At 42.0% G+C, this 20,288-nt stretch overlaps 1 protein-coding gene across 2 annotated transcripts in view; it reads right to left on the bottom strand.

The window, feature by feature from the left end:
- TJP3 (tight junction protein 3) overlaps positions 1–20,288 on the bottom strand; it is a 246,948-nt gene that overhangs the window by 86,662 nt on the left and 139,998 nt on the right. For both annotated transcript variants that reach the window (XM_089687405.1, XM_089687404.1), the window contains exons 8-11: positions 18,211–18,316; positions 10,012–10,103; positions 9,701–9,788; positions 9,300–9,456 (exon numbers count right to left, since the gene is read on the bottom strand). In XM_089687405.1, the coding sequence (XP_089543531.1) occupies positions 9,300–9,456; positions 9,701–9,788; positions 10,012–10,103; positions 18,211–18,316 (443 nt within the window). The remainder of the gene's footprint in view (positions 1–9,299; positions 9,457–9,700; positions 9,789–10,011; positions 10,104–18,210; positions 18,317–20,288) is intronic.

Below are 20,288 nucleotides of genomic sequence, written 5' to 3'. Positions count from 1 at the left end.
TATAAAAAACTTGAAATAAAGTGTGGGAAAGTATCTAAAACTCCAATGTGTGGAAAACTATTCAAAAACATGACATATTATTAATATATCCTAAAGTGATTAACATCAACAAAAATAAAAAAAGTATTTAAAATTAATTACAAAACAAACAATTCGTGAACCAAATTGGTAAACCGATGGAAAGAAATGTATTATACCCAAACAGGGCAAACAACCAAGGAAGTTTATAGCACTCTACCCAAAAATAGTAATGCTAAAAGTGCTAAAAAAAACTTGTAATAAAAAAGTGTGGGAAAGTGGCCAAAACTGAAATGCGTGGAAAACTGTTCAAAAACATAACATACTAATATCCTAAAATAATTAACATCAAACCATAAACAAAAGTGGCAAGAAATATTGTGAGAAAGTGTACAAAAGAAAAAAAGTCAATAAATTGGTGAAACAATAGGTGAAACAATCAGTGAAACAATGGTGAGGTGCTCCAATCTTCAAAATTATTTAACTTGTATGATGTTAACCCAAGTGAAAATCCACCACCAAATAGATTGAATCCACGCATCAGAGCTGCATGCTGACAAAAAATACACCAGCTATAATCGCTTATGCTCTGAGAGCAATACTCTGTGGCAATGGACTTCAGCTGATAGAAAACCTCTCAATGGTAATTAATTCATCATATATTCAGAGTATGACATGGAGGAGAAATAAGGAATTGCTAGTTTTTGGGAAGAGCGCTGTCTTGATATTTATTGCTTTTATACTGACACTGTACTAATGGCACTGGCTGGGTGACCAAAGTGTTAATAGGGGCTATCAAAGGGCTAAATGTGCTAATCTAAAGTGTGTGTGATCTCTGGTGCCATGCAGTTCTCCCCGCCTTGTCAGTATATCTGCTTGCTTGTACATCCCATACGGGCAAGCAGAAGCTTGCTGACAGGAAGGCTCAATGAACTATCACGGCGCTGTGGTAGTTCATTGAAAACTACAAGCCAACAGCTGCAAAAGGCTATCAAAACTTGTAGTTTTCACATTCACAGAATACTGTGAATGAGTGACGTGGCCAGGCAGGCAGGTGGAGCGGAGAAGATCCCCTGCTTGCTGTCACAACAGGGATCGGGGGGGGGGGGGTGCGGGGGCTGATCCGATCGTAACATGTTACATGTTGCACCCTGAATATGGGTGTAACATGTAACGAAAGGCTAACTTATCCTTTAAAAAAAAGAAAACAAAAAACATCTCAAACTTATTTTTTTTTTTTTTTCCATTTTAAAAACAAAAAATACTTTCATCAGAGTAGTTCAATGTTACCATAGTAACATTAACATACTAACATTGTACTACTCTGATGGGGGGGTGATCAGGGATTTTCTTTTTCTTTTTTTTACCTTTGCATTGCAGGAGCAAAAAAGATTATTGCTCCTGCAATGCAATCTTTGCTTTGAACTGTAATGAATTGGTTACGTTCATGACAGCGCAAAATAATAGTGTTCTGTGATTGGCTATAGCTAATGACATGGTACAGGGTGCTGTGATTGGTTCATCTACCATGTGAGAGCTGTGGGCCAATCACAGCTCACCAGGAAGAGAAGCAAAGATTTTATGAATCAGATTGATTCAGACCTTCAGGGAAGCCTATCCTGCCTCCACATAACTGTACATGTATTTTCTCCATTAGCCCATCCCCCACAATTACTACCTTTTGTATCACTTAACCCTCCCTTTCTAGATTGTAAGCTCTAATGAGCAGGCCCGCTGACTCCTCCTGTATTTAATTGTATTGTACTCTTTGCCCTCACATTGTAAAGTGTTGCGCAAACTGTTGTCGCTATAGAAATCCAGTATAATAATAATAACTGCTTTGCTAACATTGTGATTGTATAGCAACCACATGATCACAGGGTCCAGATTACCAGGATCCGCATTCCGCAGGGAGGTTGCCATCCTGTGTTGGTACAGCCACAGCAACATACCAGTACGTCACTGTGCCTGTAGCTGACGCCCGCTCACATTGTACTGCGCAAAGTGGTTAAACTACAAACCAAGGAGACCGTGGAGATCCTCTGGAGTGTAGAAGCTACCTGCCTGGGAACCAGATAATTAACAACATCAATACTTTAAGATAACCCTATGGGTCCAGCACTATTTTTCCCACTTTCCTAGACTGTCTAGCTAGCCTGTGATCCTCAATCTGAACAGGGAAAGCAGAAGTGTTAAGGCCCTTGTGAACACTTGGGGGGCAGAGGTTATGCTAGAGGGCACTACGACAAACGGAAAGTGGTTGTCTGCCACTGTAAAGTGCAGAAAGTGCTGATGAGGTGGGTAAATGGGAACATGCAGATAAGTGTCTTGAATGCCCACAGATGCCATGTATTTTCCTTGTCTCAAAGAAGCAATTACTGGCCTTGTAAATTCCATGCAACATTAGTTACGTGAGGAATTTGTTGAGGGAATTTAACAAATGATCAGTACAGACAAGCAGTGGGGGCATTGCTATATATTGGCTGTAGTGATCATTAGTAGGAAGAAGATGCAAACACTACAAGTCCAGACATCGCAGCTGCCATGCCGTTTCTTTGTAGACGCTTGAGTGAACCACATCAAAGACACTGGACATAAAGAGAGTCATGAGATATTGCAAACGAAAGACTTGGTCTGAATCTGTCTACAATTGGCGACTTGAACCTTGCAGGATATGTAGACTTTGATTGGGCAGGTGACCTAAGCACTTGCAAATCCACAAGTGGTTACTTTTTCAAATAAATAACTAATAATAATAAATAGGTACTATATATTGGTCCAGCAAGCAGCAGATCTCTGTAGCTTTGTCTTCTACAGAGGCAGAATACATTGCTGCTGTCTATGCCCATCAAGAAGCTGTGTGGTTACATCAATTGCTTGAAAAAAGTATATCGATGTCAGACATCATTACATTCATGATCTGGTTGAACAAAATCTAATTGTGCTTACGTATTGTGAAACTAATAACATAATTGCAGATGCTCTGACAAAATTGCGTACAAGAAACAGATTTATAGAATGGAGATCCGAAATGGGACTAATATTAGGAGTAGTAGTTGTGTGGGGATGTTGGAATACAGTGTTCATGTATTCTGTGCAACAACTGTTGTACATCAGCATTCAGTAGAGAGATATTCTTTAGCCTACAGATGCAGTGTTTATAAATTTGTAGCTGCATCTACACTATATTGCCAAAAGTATTGGGACACCCCTCCAAATCATTGAATTCAGGTGTTCCAATCACCTCCATGGCCACAGGTGTATAAAATCAAGTACCCAGGCATGCAGACTGCTTCTATAAACATTTGTGAATGATAGGGTAGTTCACAGCATCTCAGTAATTTCAAGCGTTTTACTTCATCAAGTCCGTTCGTCAAGTTTCCTTGCTACTAAATATTCCATGGTCAACTGTCAGTGGTTATATAACAAAGTGGAAGCAACTGGGAACAACAGCAAATCTGCCACAAAGTGGTAGTCCATTTAAAATGACAGAGCACAGTCAGCGCATGCCGTCGCCATAAGTCACCAACTCTCTGCAGAGTCAATAGCTAAAGACCTCCAAACATTGTGTGGCCTTCAGATTAGTGTGTAGAAAGCTTCACAAAATGGGTTTCCATGATCAAGCAGCTGCAGCCAAGCCTTACATCAACAAGTGTAATGCAAAGTGTCAGATGCAGTAGTTTAAAGCACTGGACTCTGGTGCAGTGGAGACCTGTTCTGTGGAGTGATGAATCACGCTTCTCTCACGCTTCTCGCTGGTAACTGATGAACGTGTCTGGGTTTGGCGGTTGCCAGGAGAATGATACTTGCCTGACTGCATTGTGTCAAGTGTAAAATTTGCTGGAGGGGGGATTACGGTGTGGGGTTATTTTTCAGGGGTTGGAGGCTGAAGGGAACTCTTAAGGCGTCAGCAACACATTTTGGACAATTTCATGCTCACAACTTTGTGGGAACAGTTTGGAGATGGCCTCTTCCTGTTCCAACATGACTGCGCACCAGTGCACAAAGCAAGGTCCATAAAGACATGGATGAGCGAGTTTGGGGTGGAGGAACTTGACTGTCCTGCACAGAGTCCTGACTTCAACCAGATAAAACACCTTTGGGATGAATTAGAGCATAGACTGCAAGCCAAGCAAACTCGTCCGACATCAGTGCCTGACCTCACAAATGCGCTTCTGGAAGAATGGTCAAACATTCCCATAGACACACTCCTAAACCTTGTGGACAGCCTTCCCAGAAGAGTTGAAGCTGTTGTAGCTGCAAAGGGTGGGCCAACTCAATATTGAACACTATGGACTAAGACTGGGATGAAGCAGCAGATAAACACATGTGGACTGTGCACTGTTTGTTCTGTGGGGCTATATACAGAATTTCTAACAGTTGCCGTAAATAGATTTGAGTGAAATTGTTTTTAAATAGTCTTGTGGCGATATTGGCACAACAACTCCAGGGACAAGGGTGGCTCAGGGCATTCTGCAAGGCTAACTGGCCTTCGTCAGCTTCTAGCTGATTTGAAAGAAGAATGCTGGGGTGGTAGAGTTTTGAACTCTTTTTTTGTACCCCTTTAAAACCCACAGATCTAAGATGTCCCCCACTATTTAAGGTGAGAGTGCCCCTTCATTGTGAAGAGGGCTTTGGGGAAGGCTTGGTGGACTTGATGGGCCAAGGCTTGCACCAAAAGGAAGGGCTGCACTTAGGTTTTGAAGTTGAAGCCTGGTTAGATCGGACAGGTGCTCTGTGCTTAGGGGAGCTAGGGGCTCCTGAGCAGGGTTTTAGGACCTTCCACTGTGGAAGTAGAACGTTCCCATCTTGAGTTTGTCAAGTGCCTCATCGAACAAACATTTTCCTTGGAAAGGCATACGTGTGAGGTGCCTCTTGCAGGCAGGCTTCAGCTGTCCAAGCTTAAGATTCTTCACATGTGAATGAAGATAAGACTCATTCCGTCTAGGACCATTCTGTCTTTTGTCTAGAGCATTCACACAAAAAAGCAAAACAGAAGGCAACTGCTGTAATTGTGTCGTTTAACAGCATGATCCTAAAATACAAGGTCTGTTAGTTGTTCATTGTCCTAGTCCAGCTAGCTGCAGTTTGAGATAATGAGATTCCAAGGAGAGCAGGGCTGGACCTGCTAGATTAAGGAGCGTCTCAAATTTTCTATCCTCAAAATCTTTGAAAGAAGGAAGATCTTCAATAGGTACAGTGAGATGTTTGTTTAGGACAGAGGTGGCAGGATCAGCCCACTTCTCTGGAAATTTTTTTTCAGCAAAGATTTTGAGGGAGTGAAAATTATTTCAGGAGTGACTCAAACACCATAGACTTCATATTCTGTGTGTTCATAAACCAGGAATGTTTTGGGGGTCTTTTTGTACCCAGAGAGACATGCGAGGCAGAGGGGAGTAATGCTTCAAAATGCCAAGGTTTTTGTGGACAGAAGCAGTACGTTTTTCAATGTTAGCAAGTATGTTGCATGAAGATCCCACTTCAATATATTGACAATATGGGGAAGAAAAATCTTCTGCAGCTTCATCCAATTTTGCATCAATATCCTCTTCATTCTCTAAGACTGGCATAATGGGATGGGAGAAATGGTGTGGCATTACTGGGGCCTGTACAAAGATGGCTGTATTAATCTCCCTAGCAGTCTGATTATGTCCATACTTCTGTGCTCAAAGCGGTACATTTTTTTTTTTAATGGAAATATGCATTTTTTTTATTGTAGGCCTGTAATTTTTAGGAATAACTCACTGAAATCTGTCCGAACAAGAGTCTAGTAAACATCCTGGGTATGATAAAATTTGAAACACGAAATCATAAATTATAATTTATTAATCAAAAAATAATATAATAATAATAAATTTAATTCAATAATATAATCAAACCAAAAACACTGAAATTTGAAATATAGTGCCAAGTTCGCACATCACTGAGCAAAGTCACAAAATCGTTTTCAGTGTCTGATGACGAATTTCCCCACAAATCATTATCACTCAATTCTGCAAGTGGTTCTAATTTACTATCGCTGTTCTCTAGCTGGTCTAAAACCGATTTTGACCTAAAGGGACACTTTTTGGATGCCATGGACGTTTCTCAGTTTCCAGGCAATAAGAACAGAAAAAATGCAGGCAGGGCACAGGACAAAGCAGTAGGGACAAAATGTATGTGAAATGGTTTGATACAGTAATGTTTTACTATGTGATTTTAGTGTATTTAGTGAATGTCACTTTTTGTCATTTTCAAATTTCCCGCCGTTCCATCCCCCGTACATCCCGACGCTCGCAGGGGACGGAACCCAGATGACGGCATCTGCCGGATTACATTTTCGGGGAAACTGCAGGAGGGACATCGCGGGAGTGCAGGACAAGGTAAGTGAAGAACAGATGCCGGAGCAGCGCCGCATGGTAAACCCGAGTGTAGCTCGGGGTTACCGCTTTTGGTACTGAAACTTTACCCCGAGCTACATTCGGGAATACCGCCAGGGAGGCTACGGCTGTAAACTGTCCAAGGAATGCAACATAGGTGAATAGAAGTTTGCTTCAGTCAAATAGGCCGGTCGTTGGGGACCTGAAACTGAGCTAGATACGGATGCCGAAATCGGTGTTAGAGTTGGCTCTTGCTCCAGAACAGGGAACACATTTGTAGATCAGGGTTTCTCAACCTTTTTTCAGTCAAGGCGCCCTTGAAAAGTATTTTCAGGCTTGAGGCACCCCAGGTAAGCCTTGGTTCAAATTACTGCATGCCGGGAAACACACATGAAATCACATAAAAAACCCAACATGCAAACGCACTGCTCTTTAGCAGATGCACAGTTGTGTCATTAATTTATAATGGTAATGTTAATGGTACATTAGCAAACGCAGTGTGTTTTTGGCATGGCGCAATGTAAAAAGAGGGTCCGGGACTAGGGCCGGTTCATACAAGAACATGGTGCTGGAAAGACACGCTCCATGAACCTTTCCAGCACTGCAGGTGATCACACTGCCCTTGCAATCTGCACGTGGGTGCCATTGCATTGTTAAAGGCATCCCAAACACAGTGCAGTGAATTTGAAGGCACAAGCTGCATTGTACTGTAGTATCATGTGGTTTGGTGTTGTACGCTCTAATAGATAAAAAACAATAGTGCATGAAGTGTGCCAGTGCGATTTGCAGTCTATTCAAATGAATAGGCTGCAAAATCACATGACACATTCCCCTCTCTTTTAACCTCACCCCAATCCCACTCTGCTCACATTTGGACCCCAAACCCCCCTGCTACTTTCTGCACCCCAGAACCCTTCTGCTCACCTCTGTACCCCAACTCCTGCTATGCTCACATGTGTACCCCTGAGCCCCCTCTCTCATCTCTGTACACCCCCCCCCCCATCTGCCCACTGCTGTACTCCAACCCCCCCCATCTGCTATCCCCCAAACCCCCTCCCTGTCTGTTCACCTCTGTACACCCAAACCCCCGTCTGCTGACCTCTGTACCCCGAAAAACCCCCTCTCTCCTTCTATCTGTACTCCACCCCCCCCTCCTTCTTGGCACACTATTGTACCCCACTCTTACTGCCAACCCCTGCAAGCCAACCTCCACCCTCCCTTCATGGCAGGATCATTCTTTCACAATCCATAAGGTTGTGGGGCAGTGCAGACCCAGTGATCTGTATTCATTAACCCTTTAGTGCCCAGTCCCCAACTCATGTGTGTTAACCCCTCAGCACCAAGCCCTCAGTGTTTAAGTGATAACTCCTCAATTCCCAGTCCTCAGCCTATGTATATTAACCCTTAAGCACCGAACCATTAGCCCATGTGCATTATCTCCTCACCATACAGTCCCCAGTGATGTTCAGTACACACTTTATGTATATTAACCCCTCAGCATCATGAGCCATAACAACTCAGTACTCAATATCCAATGTATTTGCTTCAACTTCTCAGTACCTAGTGTAATCTGGGGTAGCCCTGGAATGACCACCAGCCAGTTTGGTGAAAGCAAAACAGTTAATTTATTTGGATCACGGACAAACAAAAAGACAGCTTACTTCAGCCAAAGTCTATAAACAGTCCAAAACGTGGTATCAGAAGCTAAACCAAAAGCTCACCATTAATCTTCGGTCCCATACAGGGGTTAGGGTCCTCCATAGTAAGAGTGCGAGGCAGGCCACATTGGGGGGTCAGCAGCCCATACCCCCACACTTGCCACACAGCTTGTGATTCTCTCTCCCATTCACTTCCCTGACACACCTGCTGACTTCCCTCTGCTTACCCCCTTTGGGACCAAAGTCCTGGTAGTCAGGACCCTAATACAAATTTAACCATCTAGAGAGTACTGCAATTGTCCCCCTTAACGAAACCACACCCCAAATATCGGGGAAATGTATCTGCCATCCAGGACAAATTCCCGGTGTCCTGTACATTAGGATAGGTGGTTAGGTGCATTAACCCTCAGCAGCCAGTCTCCAACAAGAACGACAACCCATCAGCACCCATTTTCCAGCATTTGTGGCCAGGCCCAAACTCATTTTCAATAACCCCTCGGATCCTTTAGGATCCAATCTCCAATGCATGTGCAACAATCCCTCATTTATTCAAATTACATTGTCAAATATCACTTTCATCTGCTGGGACCCTGGTCTAATATATAATATAAACTACACTGTAATTTCCTGCATATACATTCCCTAGCAACAAAGCCCCATCTCCAAGGTCTCCAGATCCAGCCCAACAGTGTCAAGACTTCATGGCAGAGTTCTTACTAATAACCTACTTAAATTTTGGTGTGTTGTGTGATGTAGTGTGTTACATTAAAAAAAATTTAGTTTTTGCTTGACATTCAAAATAAATGGGCTGCTTAGCACAAAGTACGTTAAACACGTGTGTTACCGCAACCCAGTAGCGTCAAGAGGCGCATTGGAAACCTCACAATACAAAAGCTAGTAGTAGTTAATTAAATTCCCCTGGACTTGATCTTTATAGCTGAACATATATTACAGCTACCCCAATTAGTAAAACTAAAAACGTAGCTTGCATAAGTTGTGAAATATCCTCTACATCACAAAAGCAGTCCAGATGAATGTGACTGACTACTATTAGCAATACCATGACATGAATAAATGAGAACTTTCATAGACAGCTATGACATCACTGTCAAATAAAGAGAATCATTTTTCAGCTATGATGCATATACTGATTACTATACAAATAATTTAATATAACACAAGATTATCTGTTCTTTGAAAAAGTGACACATACATGTTTTTGCCTGTCTATAAAAAGCTAAGTATTATTGTATATTGTAGTTACCTGCAGGATCTGGTCACCTTCCTTCATTCCCTCTACTGCTGCAGGGCTCCCTTCTTGAACAGCAGCAACAAATATTCCCACATCATTTCCTCCTGCAAGGCGCAGTCCAATACTTTTCCCTTTTGTAAACTGTATTAAGCGTGCATCTGGGCTATAACTAAAGATGAGATATGAGATTCAAGAATTTAAGATGGGCTTGAGGTACCAGAGGGTATAAGAAGAAATCTGCCATGGAATATATTTAAATTTAAAAAGTGGATATAAGAGTAGTTAGATAGAGGCTTGTAAACATACTGCAAGATTTTTAACTAAAAATGAATATTTTTATATCTCATGCTGAGCTAGAGGTTTTTATATAAGCATGCGCTAATTAACATTTTTTACTAAAGGACACTTAGTACCCCACTCGTGGATCATCTTTCTGCTGGTCATCAGCTTGCTCAGGCAGTTCCTTGTATTCACTAAGCACTTGAGGAGATACACTGGGATCTGATATAAAAAAAGAGAAAAAATGAATACAAACAAAAGAAAAAAAATGGTGTCCGCTTTGTCTACCTAAAAGCTAGCCATAGGATAAGTTTAAAAATCATTTTTAAACATCATAATTCTTAAATGACTTTCAGTATTTTAGATTTTACAACAATTATTCATAGAATTAAAAGCTGTTCTCAGAGATTTCTGAACTTTTTAGTAAAAATTATATCTATTTTACATGGCCTCTGGTCTGTGGATTTATCAGCAGGCTTGCAGATTTCGTGCTGTACATCATCTCTCTGTAAGGAGTGTGTTCCATTAATTTCATGACTGAAAAAAAAGAATAAACAGCACATAACAGCAAAATGCCAGAAAGAAATACAATAATAGGTTGTTTGTACACACGGTAAACATTTTTCCCAAAGTCACTGATGGACACAGCAGTGCATTTGAGGAAACATATGGTTACATACTGCCAGCTGCAGGAGGAACAGAGTAGAATGTGCAGTTTAGTTTTGGGCACCAGTTCACAAAAAGGATATTGGAGAACTAGAAAAAGTGCAGAGAAGGGCAGCCAAACTCCAAAAAAGGCATGAAGAAGCTGAGCTATAAGTAAAGATTAGTTGAACTAAATTTATCCTCTTGAAAAGGGGCATTTATGGGGGATTATGTTCACCTGTATAAATACATAACACAGTAAACTTTGTGGAGAGTTATTAGCTTTAAGGTAATCACAAAGGACATGGGGCATTCTTTACGTCTGAAGGAAAGGAGATTGAATCTTCACATACTGTATGGAAAGGCTTCTTCACAGTAAGCTGTGAAAATGTGGAATTGGCTCCCCCAAGAACTAGTTCTGGCCAGCTCAGTAGAATGTTAAAAAAAAAAAAAAAAAAAAAGAGCTGGATAGGGGCATAGTCTCAACCTGAAGGAGTCAGGGTACTGCTGAGCTCCCAGGCCTTTATACCCTTAGCAGCCTTACCGTAGTCACTTACTGATCCTAATTTGCCTGCCCAGGGGAATGACTTGAAGGAGGAAGCCTCCACAGCCTAGTACTGCTGTTGCCGTGGATTGCTTTCTTTCCAAATGCAGCCAACAGCTTCCACTGTTGGTGCCGGCAGCAGGTCCTGGAACCCCATGTGAATTACCTGTCGCAGCTCAGACAGTACCTTTGCTGCTGCAGACCGGAGGGAATAACAGCAGAAACAGCATGCATCTTTTCTCCCCACTTAGCGGACTGTCACCCTGCCTCCTGCACTCTTACTCTGTTGCTGGACATCACCTATAATGAGGAAGAACAGATCCACATAAATGCAGGCAGATGTGTGAGCAGTGGATCCCCTGCCTCAGCTGCAGGTGCTGACACACTCTGAACACAGGGATACCTCTCTCCTCTCTGATCAACTGGAACCCACAGTGAGTACAACTCCACTTACAGTGACAGAAACAGCCTATATGGCATTGTGATCCCTTTTTTTTTATTCTCTTCCTCAAAAGCATAGACCCGTTACCCTTATCCTTTTAACATGACACTTAAGAGTTGTGTCATGGAATGTGAAAGACTTAAATTCACAGGAAAAGCAGACTATGTGCATTAGTGACCTCCAAAGACAGAGAGCTCACATTGCTTTTCTGCAAGAAACACATTTCTGAGTAGACAGAATTCCCAAAACTGAAGAACAGTAGTTTTTTTTTATAGTACATCATAGCCCTTCCCAGTTTTCCAAATCTAAAGGAATGAGCATCTTACTTTCCAAGTCGATAGCATGGCAGTTCCTTGCCTCAGACTCAGATGCGGATGGCAGATTCCGGTTTGTATAAATATTGTGACTTTCACCCTGGCAAATGTCTATTTCCCCAACACCTACCATATTTTATTCCTAGATACTTTGCTGGCTAGGTTGGAGGAGGAGTTTGTTAAGGTCTTAGGTGGCAATTTTAACATTAGACCATACCAAGGATACTTCTGTTTGTCTGTCCCAGATGTCTTCTGCGGCAGCCAGAAAAGTTTGCATGCACATCAACTCTTGGATGTTTTGCAACTATTGCACCCCCAAGACAGGGGTTTCCCTATCAACCATAATATTACACATACATTGTCTGTTTGCCTTTAATAATTTTGTACCTACCTCATTTTGTAGCCAGAGGATGCTCTGTGTAGCATCCTTCATGCTTTAGCCTCCATTCACCACATATACTATATTCTGCTGGAGCTAGACACACTATGATTTTTGTTTTACCTATCTGATGTTCGTTCATCTGTTACGATCTGCACAAGTTTTGGATTTGCAAGATGTAATATGGATCAAGTCACTGTGTGCCAAGTTACTGAAACTGTACAACGCCTTGAAAAAGAATTCATACCCTTTGACATTTTCCAAATTTTTTCATGTTACAATCAAAAACGTATATGTAATGTGATAGAGCAACACAAAGTGGTTTTCAAAATTTTTTACTAATAAATACGTGTGGTGTGCATTTGTATTCAGCCCGAGTCAATACTTTGTAGAACCACCTTTTGCTGCAATTACAGTTGCAAGTCTTTTTGGGTATGTCTGTACCAGCTTTGCACAACTAGAGAGTGAAATTTTTGCCCATTCTTCTTTGCAAAATAGCTCAAGCTCTGTCAGATTGGATGGAGAGCATCTGTGAACAGCAAGTCTTGCCACAGATTCTCAGGTCTCCATTGTAGCTCTAGCTGTATGTTTAGGGTCGTTGTCCTGCTGGAAGGTAAACCTCCACCCCAGTCTCAAATCTTTTGCAGACTCGAACAGGTTTTCTTCTAAGATTGCCTTGTATTTGGCTCCATCCATCTTCCCATCAACTCTGACCAGCTTCCCTGTCCCTACTGAAGAAAAGAATCCCCACAACATGATGCTACCACCACGTTTCAAAGTGGGGATGGTGTGTTCAGGGTGATGTACAGTGTAGCTTTCCGCCACAGTTTTGCTTTTAGGCCAAAAAGTTAAATTTTAGTTTCACCAGAGCACCTTCTTCTTCCACATGTTTGCTGTGTCCCCCACATGGCTTCTCGCAAACTGCAAATGGGACTTCTTATGGCTTTCTTTCAACAATGGCTTTCTTCTTGCCACTCTTCCATAAAGGCCAGATTTGTGGAATGCACAACTAATAGTTGTCCTGTGGACAGATTCTCTCACCTGAGCTGTGATCTCGGCAACTCCTCCAGGAGTTACCATGGGCCTATTGGCTGCCTCTCTGATTAATGCTCTCCTTGCCCGGCCAGTCAGTTTAGGAGGATGGCCATGTCTTGGTAGGTTTGCAGTTGTGCCATACTCTATTTTCAGACTATGGATTGAACAGTGCTCTGTAAGAAGTTCAAAGCTTGGGATATTTTTTTCATAACCTAACCCTGCTTTAAACTTCTCCACAAGTTTATCCCTGACCTGTCTGGTGTGTTCCTTGGCCTTCAAGATGCTGTTTGTTCACTAATGTTCTCCAACAAGCCTCTGAGGGTTTCACAGAACAGCTGCATTTATACGGAGATTAAATTACACACAGGTGGGCACTATTTACCAATTAGGTGACTTCTGAATGCAATTGGTTCCAATAAATTTTAGTTAGGGGTATCAGAGTAAAGGGGGCTGAATAAAAATGCACACCACACTTTTCAGATATTTATTTGTAAAACATTTTGAAAACCATTTATCATTTTACTTCCACTTTACAATTATGTGCCACTTTGTGTTGGTCTATCACATCAAATCCCAATAAAATACATTAACGTTTTTGGTTGTAACATGACAAAATGTTGGAAACTTTAAAGGGTATGAATACTTTTTCAAGGCACTGCAAGTTGAAGCTATCTCACCATAACTGGATCTTTCAGTGCTTAGATTTTGGAAGCAGACCAGTCAAAAAATTATTTAGCCCCAGTCAAAAGAATCAGTAATAGTTCTGGCATATACGGTGAGATGTGATATTGACTCTGGGTATACAGCAGTATAGGACGCTGCAGCCATTGCCATATTAGCCTATAAATGCCTAATAGGATTGTTATACAAGTCATTTGTGCATTACACATGTATACAGTGGAAGCGGTCGACTTTACTACATGCCACTGATTTCTGCTTATAATACCTTCTCAAACAAGTGAGATAAAAAGCAGTCTGTGCTCCACAAACTGATACATTTCTCAGAGACTGCTGGTTAACTCTTTCAATGTCACAGCAAAACACTGCATTTCCTGTGAGAGCAGATACACAGCAAGAACCAGAGTTCCTTCCAGATCTAGAACTAAGAAGACAAGGTAAAGGCTTGGTTAAACCAACCTGGAAGGCTTAACAGAATTTTGAGTCTGGCAAAGAACTGCTGTTTAATGTTGATTACTTATAGGACCCATAAGCAGAGGGAGTAAAAACAAAAGAGTACCAAAGGTTGGAAAGAAAAACAAGGACAGAAGGACCCAGAGCCATACTATATTATGACAGAAGGGGGAGCCGACTATCCACCATATTACACGGAGGACAATTTAGCCTCCACATTTGAAAGGGGGAGTGCACCCAGTAACCCTGGGATTATGAAACTGTAAAACTGGTATGTGTAGAAGAGGAGGGTAGCAAAGCTTTAAGGGCATCTGAAGATGTGAAGTGCATCCATATGGACCACAAAACCAGAATATATCATAAGAACCTGATTCTAAGGCTAGCATTTCCTCCATTCTCATAATGTCGTTAACTATCGAGATCCACATTATCTGAGGAGGGGAAGTAGAGGATTTCCAAAATATCGGTATAGTCTGCCTGGCGGTTAAGAGCAAAAAACGAAGGAGGCACTGCTTTTGGGATTTGATCAAACCTGGGAGGATGGAGAGGAGGGCAATGTCGGAGGAAGGGGATAGAGATTTGTCATACTTTTTTTATATACTGTGAAGATTGTGAACCAAAAAGGTGGGATCTTACTATACTCTGACCAGATGTGAAGGTACATTCCTCTCTACTGTCCATATCTCCAACATTCTGTAGAGGCAGAAGGAAATACCGTGTGTAGGGAAAAAGGGTCCCTGTACCACCTAGTAAGCACTTTGAAGTTTTTCGCTTGAGCAATAACTAGAGATCAATGATTTTTGAGCAAAGAGAAATGAGGTAACCCAGGGCTTCACAAATTTGCTTTGAATCTATGAGCCAGCTAAAAAAAAGTTAGGAGCCAGTTTTTTTAACCACTTGCCTACTTGATTACTTTCGCCCCCTTCCTGCTCAGGCCGATTTTCAACTTTCAGCACTGTCACACTTTAATTCTTGGTTCACATCTGAGCGGTCGTGCAGGCCGCGATTTGTGTGGACACAAGAACCCATTCATTTGAATGGGCTCCCGTGCCGTTGGACACGCAGGGAAGATGTCCCTGTACTACTTTGGAAATCGCAGCCCGCATGGGAACCGAGGTTACCAGTATGGTTGTGATTTCCATTCCGTTAGAAAGAATGGCACCCACCTGCATTCCTCTGTGTGGGTGGTGCAACTGCAGGAATTTGTGCAGGTTCCACAGCGGCACCACCCGCATTGAGGGTAAAGAACAATTGCGCGATCATGCAACACTGTACCCGAATTACATTTTTATCTTTTTTTGAGAGAGAGATAGAGCTTGCTTTTAGCCATATTTAATCACCACTGGGGTTTTTATTGTTACTAAATACACAAAGAAAAGACTGAAAATTAAAAAAAAACCAAATACCTCTCTCTTCAAATATGTAATTTTTCTTCACCGATGTACTTTGATGAGGCCGTACTGATGGGGCACTGATGGGGTACAGATGAGGCCACTGATGAGGCGGCACTGATAAGGCTACACTTATGGGGCCCACTGATGTGGACACTGATGAGGCTGCGCTAATGGGGCAATGATAGGTGGCCACAGTGGCTGTCACACCACCGGTTCCTGCTCCGAGGTGAGGCTGAGAGTCTCCCTGGCGCGGTAGGTGTCACTGAGATCCACAAAGGGGACACTTCCTGCCAGCTCTGCTCCTCCTCTGACCCTCCCCTCCCCTCCTATTACTCAACAGCCCCGCTCCTCCCTACCCCCCTGGCCTCACACACGTAGCAGTGACAGCTGCAGGCTGCCCGGCAATGTTGTGCCTGGCTGCGCTCCCCTATGCTTTACCACTGGGGCTGACAACAGCCTGGGTGTGAGGCCATATTTTCTAGTCACCATGGCGACCTGCCGCCCAGGATTTGTCGAGCCCTGAGGTAGCCCATTCCTCAGGGGCAATCTCACATCCCAAATCCATGGCCCACACCTCAGTAAATGAGGGGAGAGACATATGAGATGAGGGGGCGATGGATGGTGTTTGACCGTTTCAGTTGGGAGGTGAAAAAGGAAAGATGAGAAAACGTAAGCCAATCTGGATTAAGAGTACCTGTGGTAGGGGAAAAAATGGGTAGGCCTGAGAGCGGATGTATCGAGCACTTGGCCGTTGGCCACAGAGACTGATGAAAAGGTCTTAGGGAAGTCACAAGTAGACTAAGAGGGGAACATTGGGTTATCGAAAAGGGATAATGGGCACAGGTCAGAAGAAAGGATGGATTGGTGAGATGATAGATACCTCTTTTAAGAAAGGCTATCATCAGCGGGGAGGCATCATCCAGTAAGGAAAGTTTTGTTTTCCAACCCAATGGTAATGCACAGAGGTCAAATGGAGAAAGATCTTTTTCAATCATAATAGAGGCCTTAGGAATGGGTTGTGGGAACCAGTCCGTAATACAGTATATTAAGGCTGAAGTATGGTATCATGGTATCAAATTACTATACAGTTTTGTGGTTTTTACCACAAAACCGCTGAAAATGCTCAGTAAATACCACATGAAAAGGTGTTGAACTCAATTCACAGAAGGAAATAATTAAATGCATGTGGTAGTTAAGTAGTGGTCTAGAAAAAAATTGGCGGCATTACAAATTGCTGAACACAAATTTCAGTGAGCGTACTCCCAAACCAAAACAGGCCACATGCCCTCAACATGGGGGGATGGTGTTGATGAGGACAAAGGCCTCTGCCCCACAACCCAGGGCTGTGGTTGTGGGGTCTGCAGAGGGGTGACTTATCGAAATCTGGAAGCGCCCTTTAACAAGGGGGCCCCCCCAAGTTCCCCCCTACCATGTGAATGAGTATGGGGTACTCATTTACCAAAAAAAGTCAAAAGTGAATAAAAACTCAACAGCTTTTGACAAGTCCTTTACTAAAAAAGTAAAAGAAAAAAAAAATTGTCCCCCTGAAGTAGATCCAATGTCAATCACAAAAACGCCACCACCATGGCTGACCCAAAAAAAAAAAAAAGTTCCACTTCCAAACAAAGGCTCGCAGTGTCTGACAACTCATAAATAAGCCATGGGGCAGAGCCACCTTGTGACCCCGTCCCCTTTTAATGTCATGGACATCACTGGATATCTTCACCCCTTGGCCTATTTAAGAGCTGTCAGACGGCAGGAGCTTTCCTTGGGAGCGGAACTTTTTTTTTTTCCAGGTCAGCACTTTTTTTTTTTTTTTACTTTTTTAAAAAATAGGACTTGTCAAAAACTGTTGTTCAGTTTTTGTTCACTTTTGATGTTTTTTGGTGAATGAGTAGGGTTTTTTTTTCCCTGAAATAGTGAACCCCGCTGAAAGGTGATGACTCATTGGTTAAGGATGCAGCAGACTCCTGCTCCTTGACAACCAGCTAAAGTCACACAAAGCACAAAATGCAAAACGCATTAAAAAAAAACACATCAAAAAGGAATGTGAAAAAAACATAAAATGGACCCAGGAAAATGCATTAACCGCAATCTGCATAAATGTGAACCTAGCCTTAAAGACAGTCCCACTCCGTCTACAGGCAATCCTTCCAAGCCCAAGCATGGCATAAAATGCGACAGTGATAATCACGTGCAAGCACTTCATCCATTTAAAAACAGTCTCACTCCCTCTACTGGCAATCCTTCCAGGGCAAAGTATCGCAGGGAGCATGTTGACTGACTACATGTTCGCAAGGCCCTGCAAACTTTCTACAGACAGCTGTGTTAATAGGAAAGACCCAGCCTAGAAACTTAGAAAAATGCACCCTGAAGCAAAAAGGGCAGAAGAAAAGAAGCTAGTGCTAGTACCGTTTGGTGAAAAGAAACTAAGGGCCTTAGGACTGTTAATAAAAGCTAACACAATATATGCTATCTGGCCTGTTACTACAATCAACTTGCTTGAATGAGGAATTCTGAGAAAAGCCTTGATCCATTATAACAGGAGAAAAGTTGACACTAGAAAATACTAGGACTCTGTAGTGGTTGTGGTACCAGATGGAGCTGTCCCACTCCATTTCTTCTTTTTTCTCCAACAACCTGTGTATTTTTCTTTTGTAGGTAGCAAACTAAAGCACATATCTTTAATTTGAGAGAACTGTGTCCTTCAGTGAACAATGGAAAACTAGAAATGGTGTTTCATGTTGCCAAGATACTTACACTGGGTTTTCCAAGCTATCTAAGGAACTCTGCCATATCTGTCCAGCTGGTGGAGGAGGCGGCTGAGAAGGAGGTGGTGACAGATCTGAACTTAACTCAGAAATATCTGCAAGAGAATAAAACCAACTCTATGTATTAAAAGAACAAAATAGCTAAACTCTAGAACGGATTTAATATCTGACACAATGAAAGTGTAATTTACAGATAATGTAGCATTCATTATCACTGTACAAATTTGAATGCAAGTTCAGTCTAAGTGTATTTAAACATTAAAATATAACTAAAGCCAACCTTTTTTAATTTTGGGAGAAGTGGAGAGGATTTCAAGCGAATGTCAGGTTTTTATTGCTTTATAACAAACCCATCTAGCACCAAACGCTTATACTCTTATTTCCACTTTCTTCCTGTTAGGTTTGCATGGCTAATGGTTATACTGTCAAGTAACCAAAGCGAAAAAAAACAGAATGCAACCCAGAGACATCACAGGTTTAATAAGGTAATTTTGCTATAATACAAATGACAGCCTGTCACCTTGAGAAAGGGATTCAGCTTCGGCCCCAAAATGTCAGTGTAACAGGTCTGTTTTTGCACATTTTTGTATAATCATCACAAAAGGACTTATTGCTGTGTCTCTAATTGTCCTGTTTACCATGATTACTGACACTATCCAAAATGAAACGAAAAAAGGTTTTGCCTTTTGTTCAACCTTAAATGATAGGTTTATTTAATAATATGATTTTTGATTAGAACACAGGATCTTTAGTCTTTGCCATAGGTTATATATGCAGCTACTTTCAGGTGATTGGGCACTGGCAAAATAAAGCTGCTGTGACATCCCCTATATAACTACTCCCACTCCCAGCTAGCCTCAGTTTTGTAGCAAGTAAAAGGGAAATCATAAGAACTCATATAAAAAAAAATCATAAGAATATGCATACATCATACATACTGGGGGGTGGGGGGAGAAGGATCAGGGAGTTCAGGTAGATCGCAAGTTTAATAATGGCATGCAATGCCAAGCTGCGGTTTCTAAAGCGAGCAAAATCCTCTTGTATTAAGAGGTATAGACTCCAGAGAGAGAGAGAGAGAGAGAGAGAGAGAGAGAGATCATTTTACCCCTGTAAAAATTAGTAAGACATCATCTGGAACATGCAGTTCAGTTTTGGGCACCAATTCACAAAAAGAACATTGGGGAACTGGAGAAAGTACAGAGAAGGCAACCAAACTAATAAGAGGCATGGAGGAGCTCAGCTATGAGGAAAGATTAGAGGAACTGAATTTATTCTCTCTTGAGAAGAGGAGATTAAGGGGCGATATGATCAACATGTATAAATACATCAGTGGTCCATATAGTGAACTCGGTGTAGAGTTATTCACCCTGAGGTCATCACAGAGGACAAGGGGGCACTCTTTATGTCTGGAGGAAAATACATTTAATCTCCAAAACACGGAAAGGTTTCTCCACAGTGAGAGCTGTGAAAATGTGGAATAGACTCCCTCAAGGGTTGGTTCTCGCCAGCTCAGTGGATTGCTTTAAAAAAGGCCTGGATTCTTTCTTGGATACACAGAATATAATTGGATACTAACATTTATAGGTAAAGTTGATCCAGAAAATAACCAATTGCCTCTCAGGGGGATCAGGAAGGAATTTTTTCCCCTACAGTAGCAAATTGGATCATGCTTTGCTGGGGTTTTTTTGCCTCTCTCTGGATCAACTGTGGGTATAGGATTATTTATTTATTTAAACCAAGCATATACTAACATCTGGGCAACAAAAAAACATATCACAAAGCATCCACTGAACACCCTGGCGGGACTTATGTCGTCACTGCATTAGCTCTGCCCTACACATCTTGTCAAGGGCTTACAGAAATAGCGGTGAAAATTAGTTTTCAAGACTAAATAGGCTGCAAATCTTTATCACTTAAAACTTAAAAGAAGTGCAACTGATAGCCAAACATTATGGAAAACAGTATATACAAAATGTATACCAGGGGTGAGAGCACCATCTAAAGTGGGAAAAGCTATTCCTCTACAGAACAGGTTTGCACCTCTTACCCTGGAAGTATACACCCCCA

Source organism: Staurois parvus, unplaced genomic scaffold (assembly GCF_062004578.1).
Source record: "Staurois parvus isolate SC_StPar_1 unplaced genomic scaffold, SC_StPar_1.0 ptg000425l, whole genome shotgun sequence".
NCBI classification, from domain to species: domain Eukaryota; kingdom Metazoa; phylum Chordata; class Amphibia; order Anura; family Ranidae; genus Staurois; species Staurois parvus.
The sequence above is the reverse complement of the archived record's forward strand: the minus strand, read 5'-3'. Positions and strand labels throughout refer to the sequence as shown.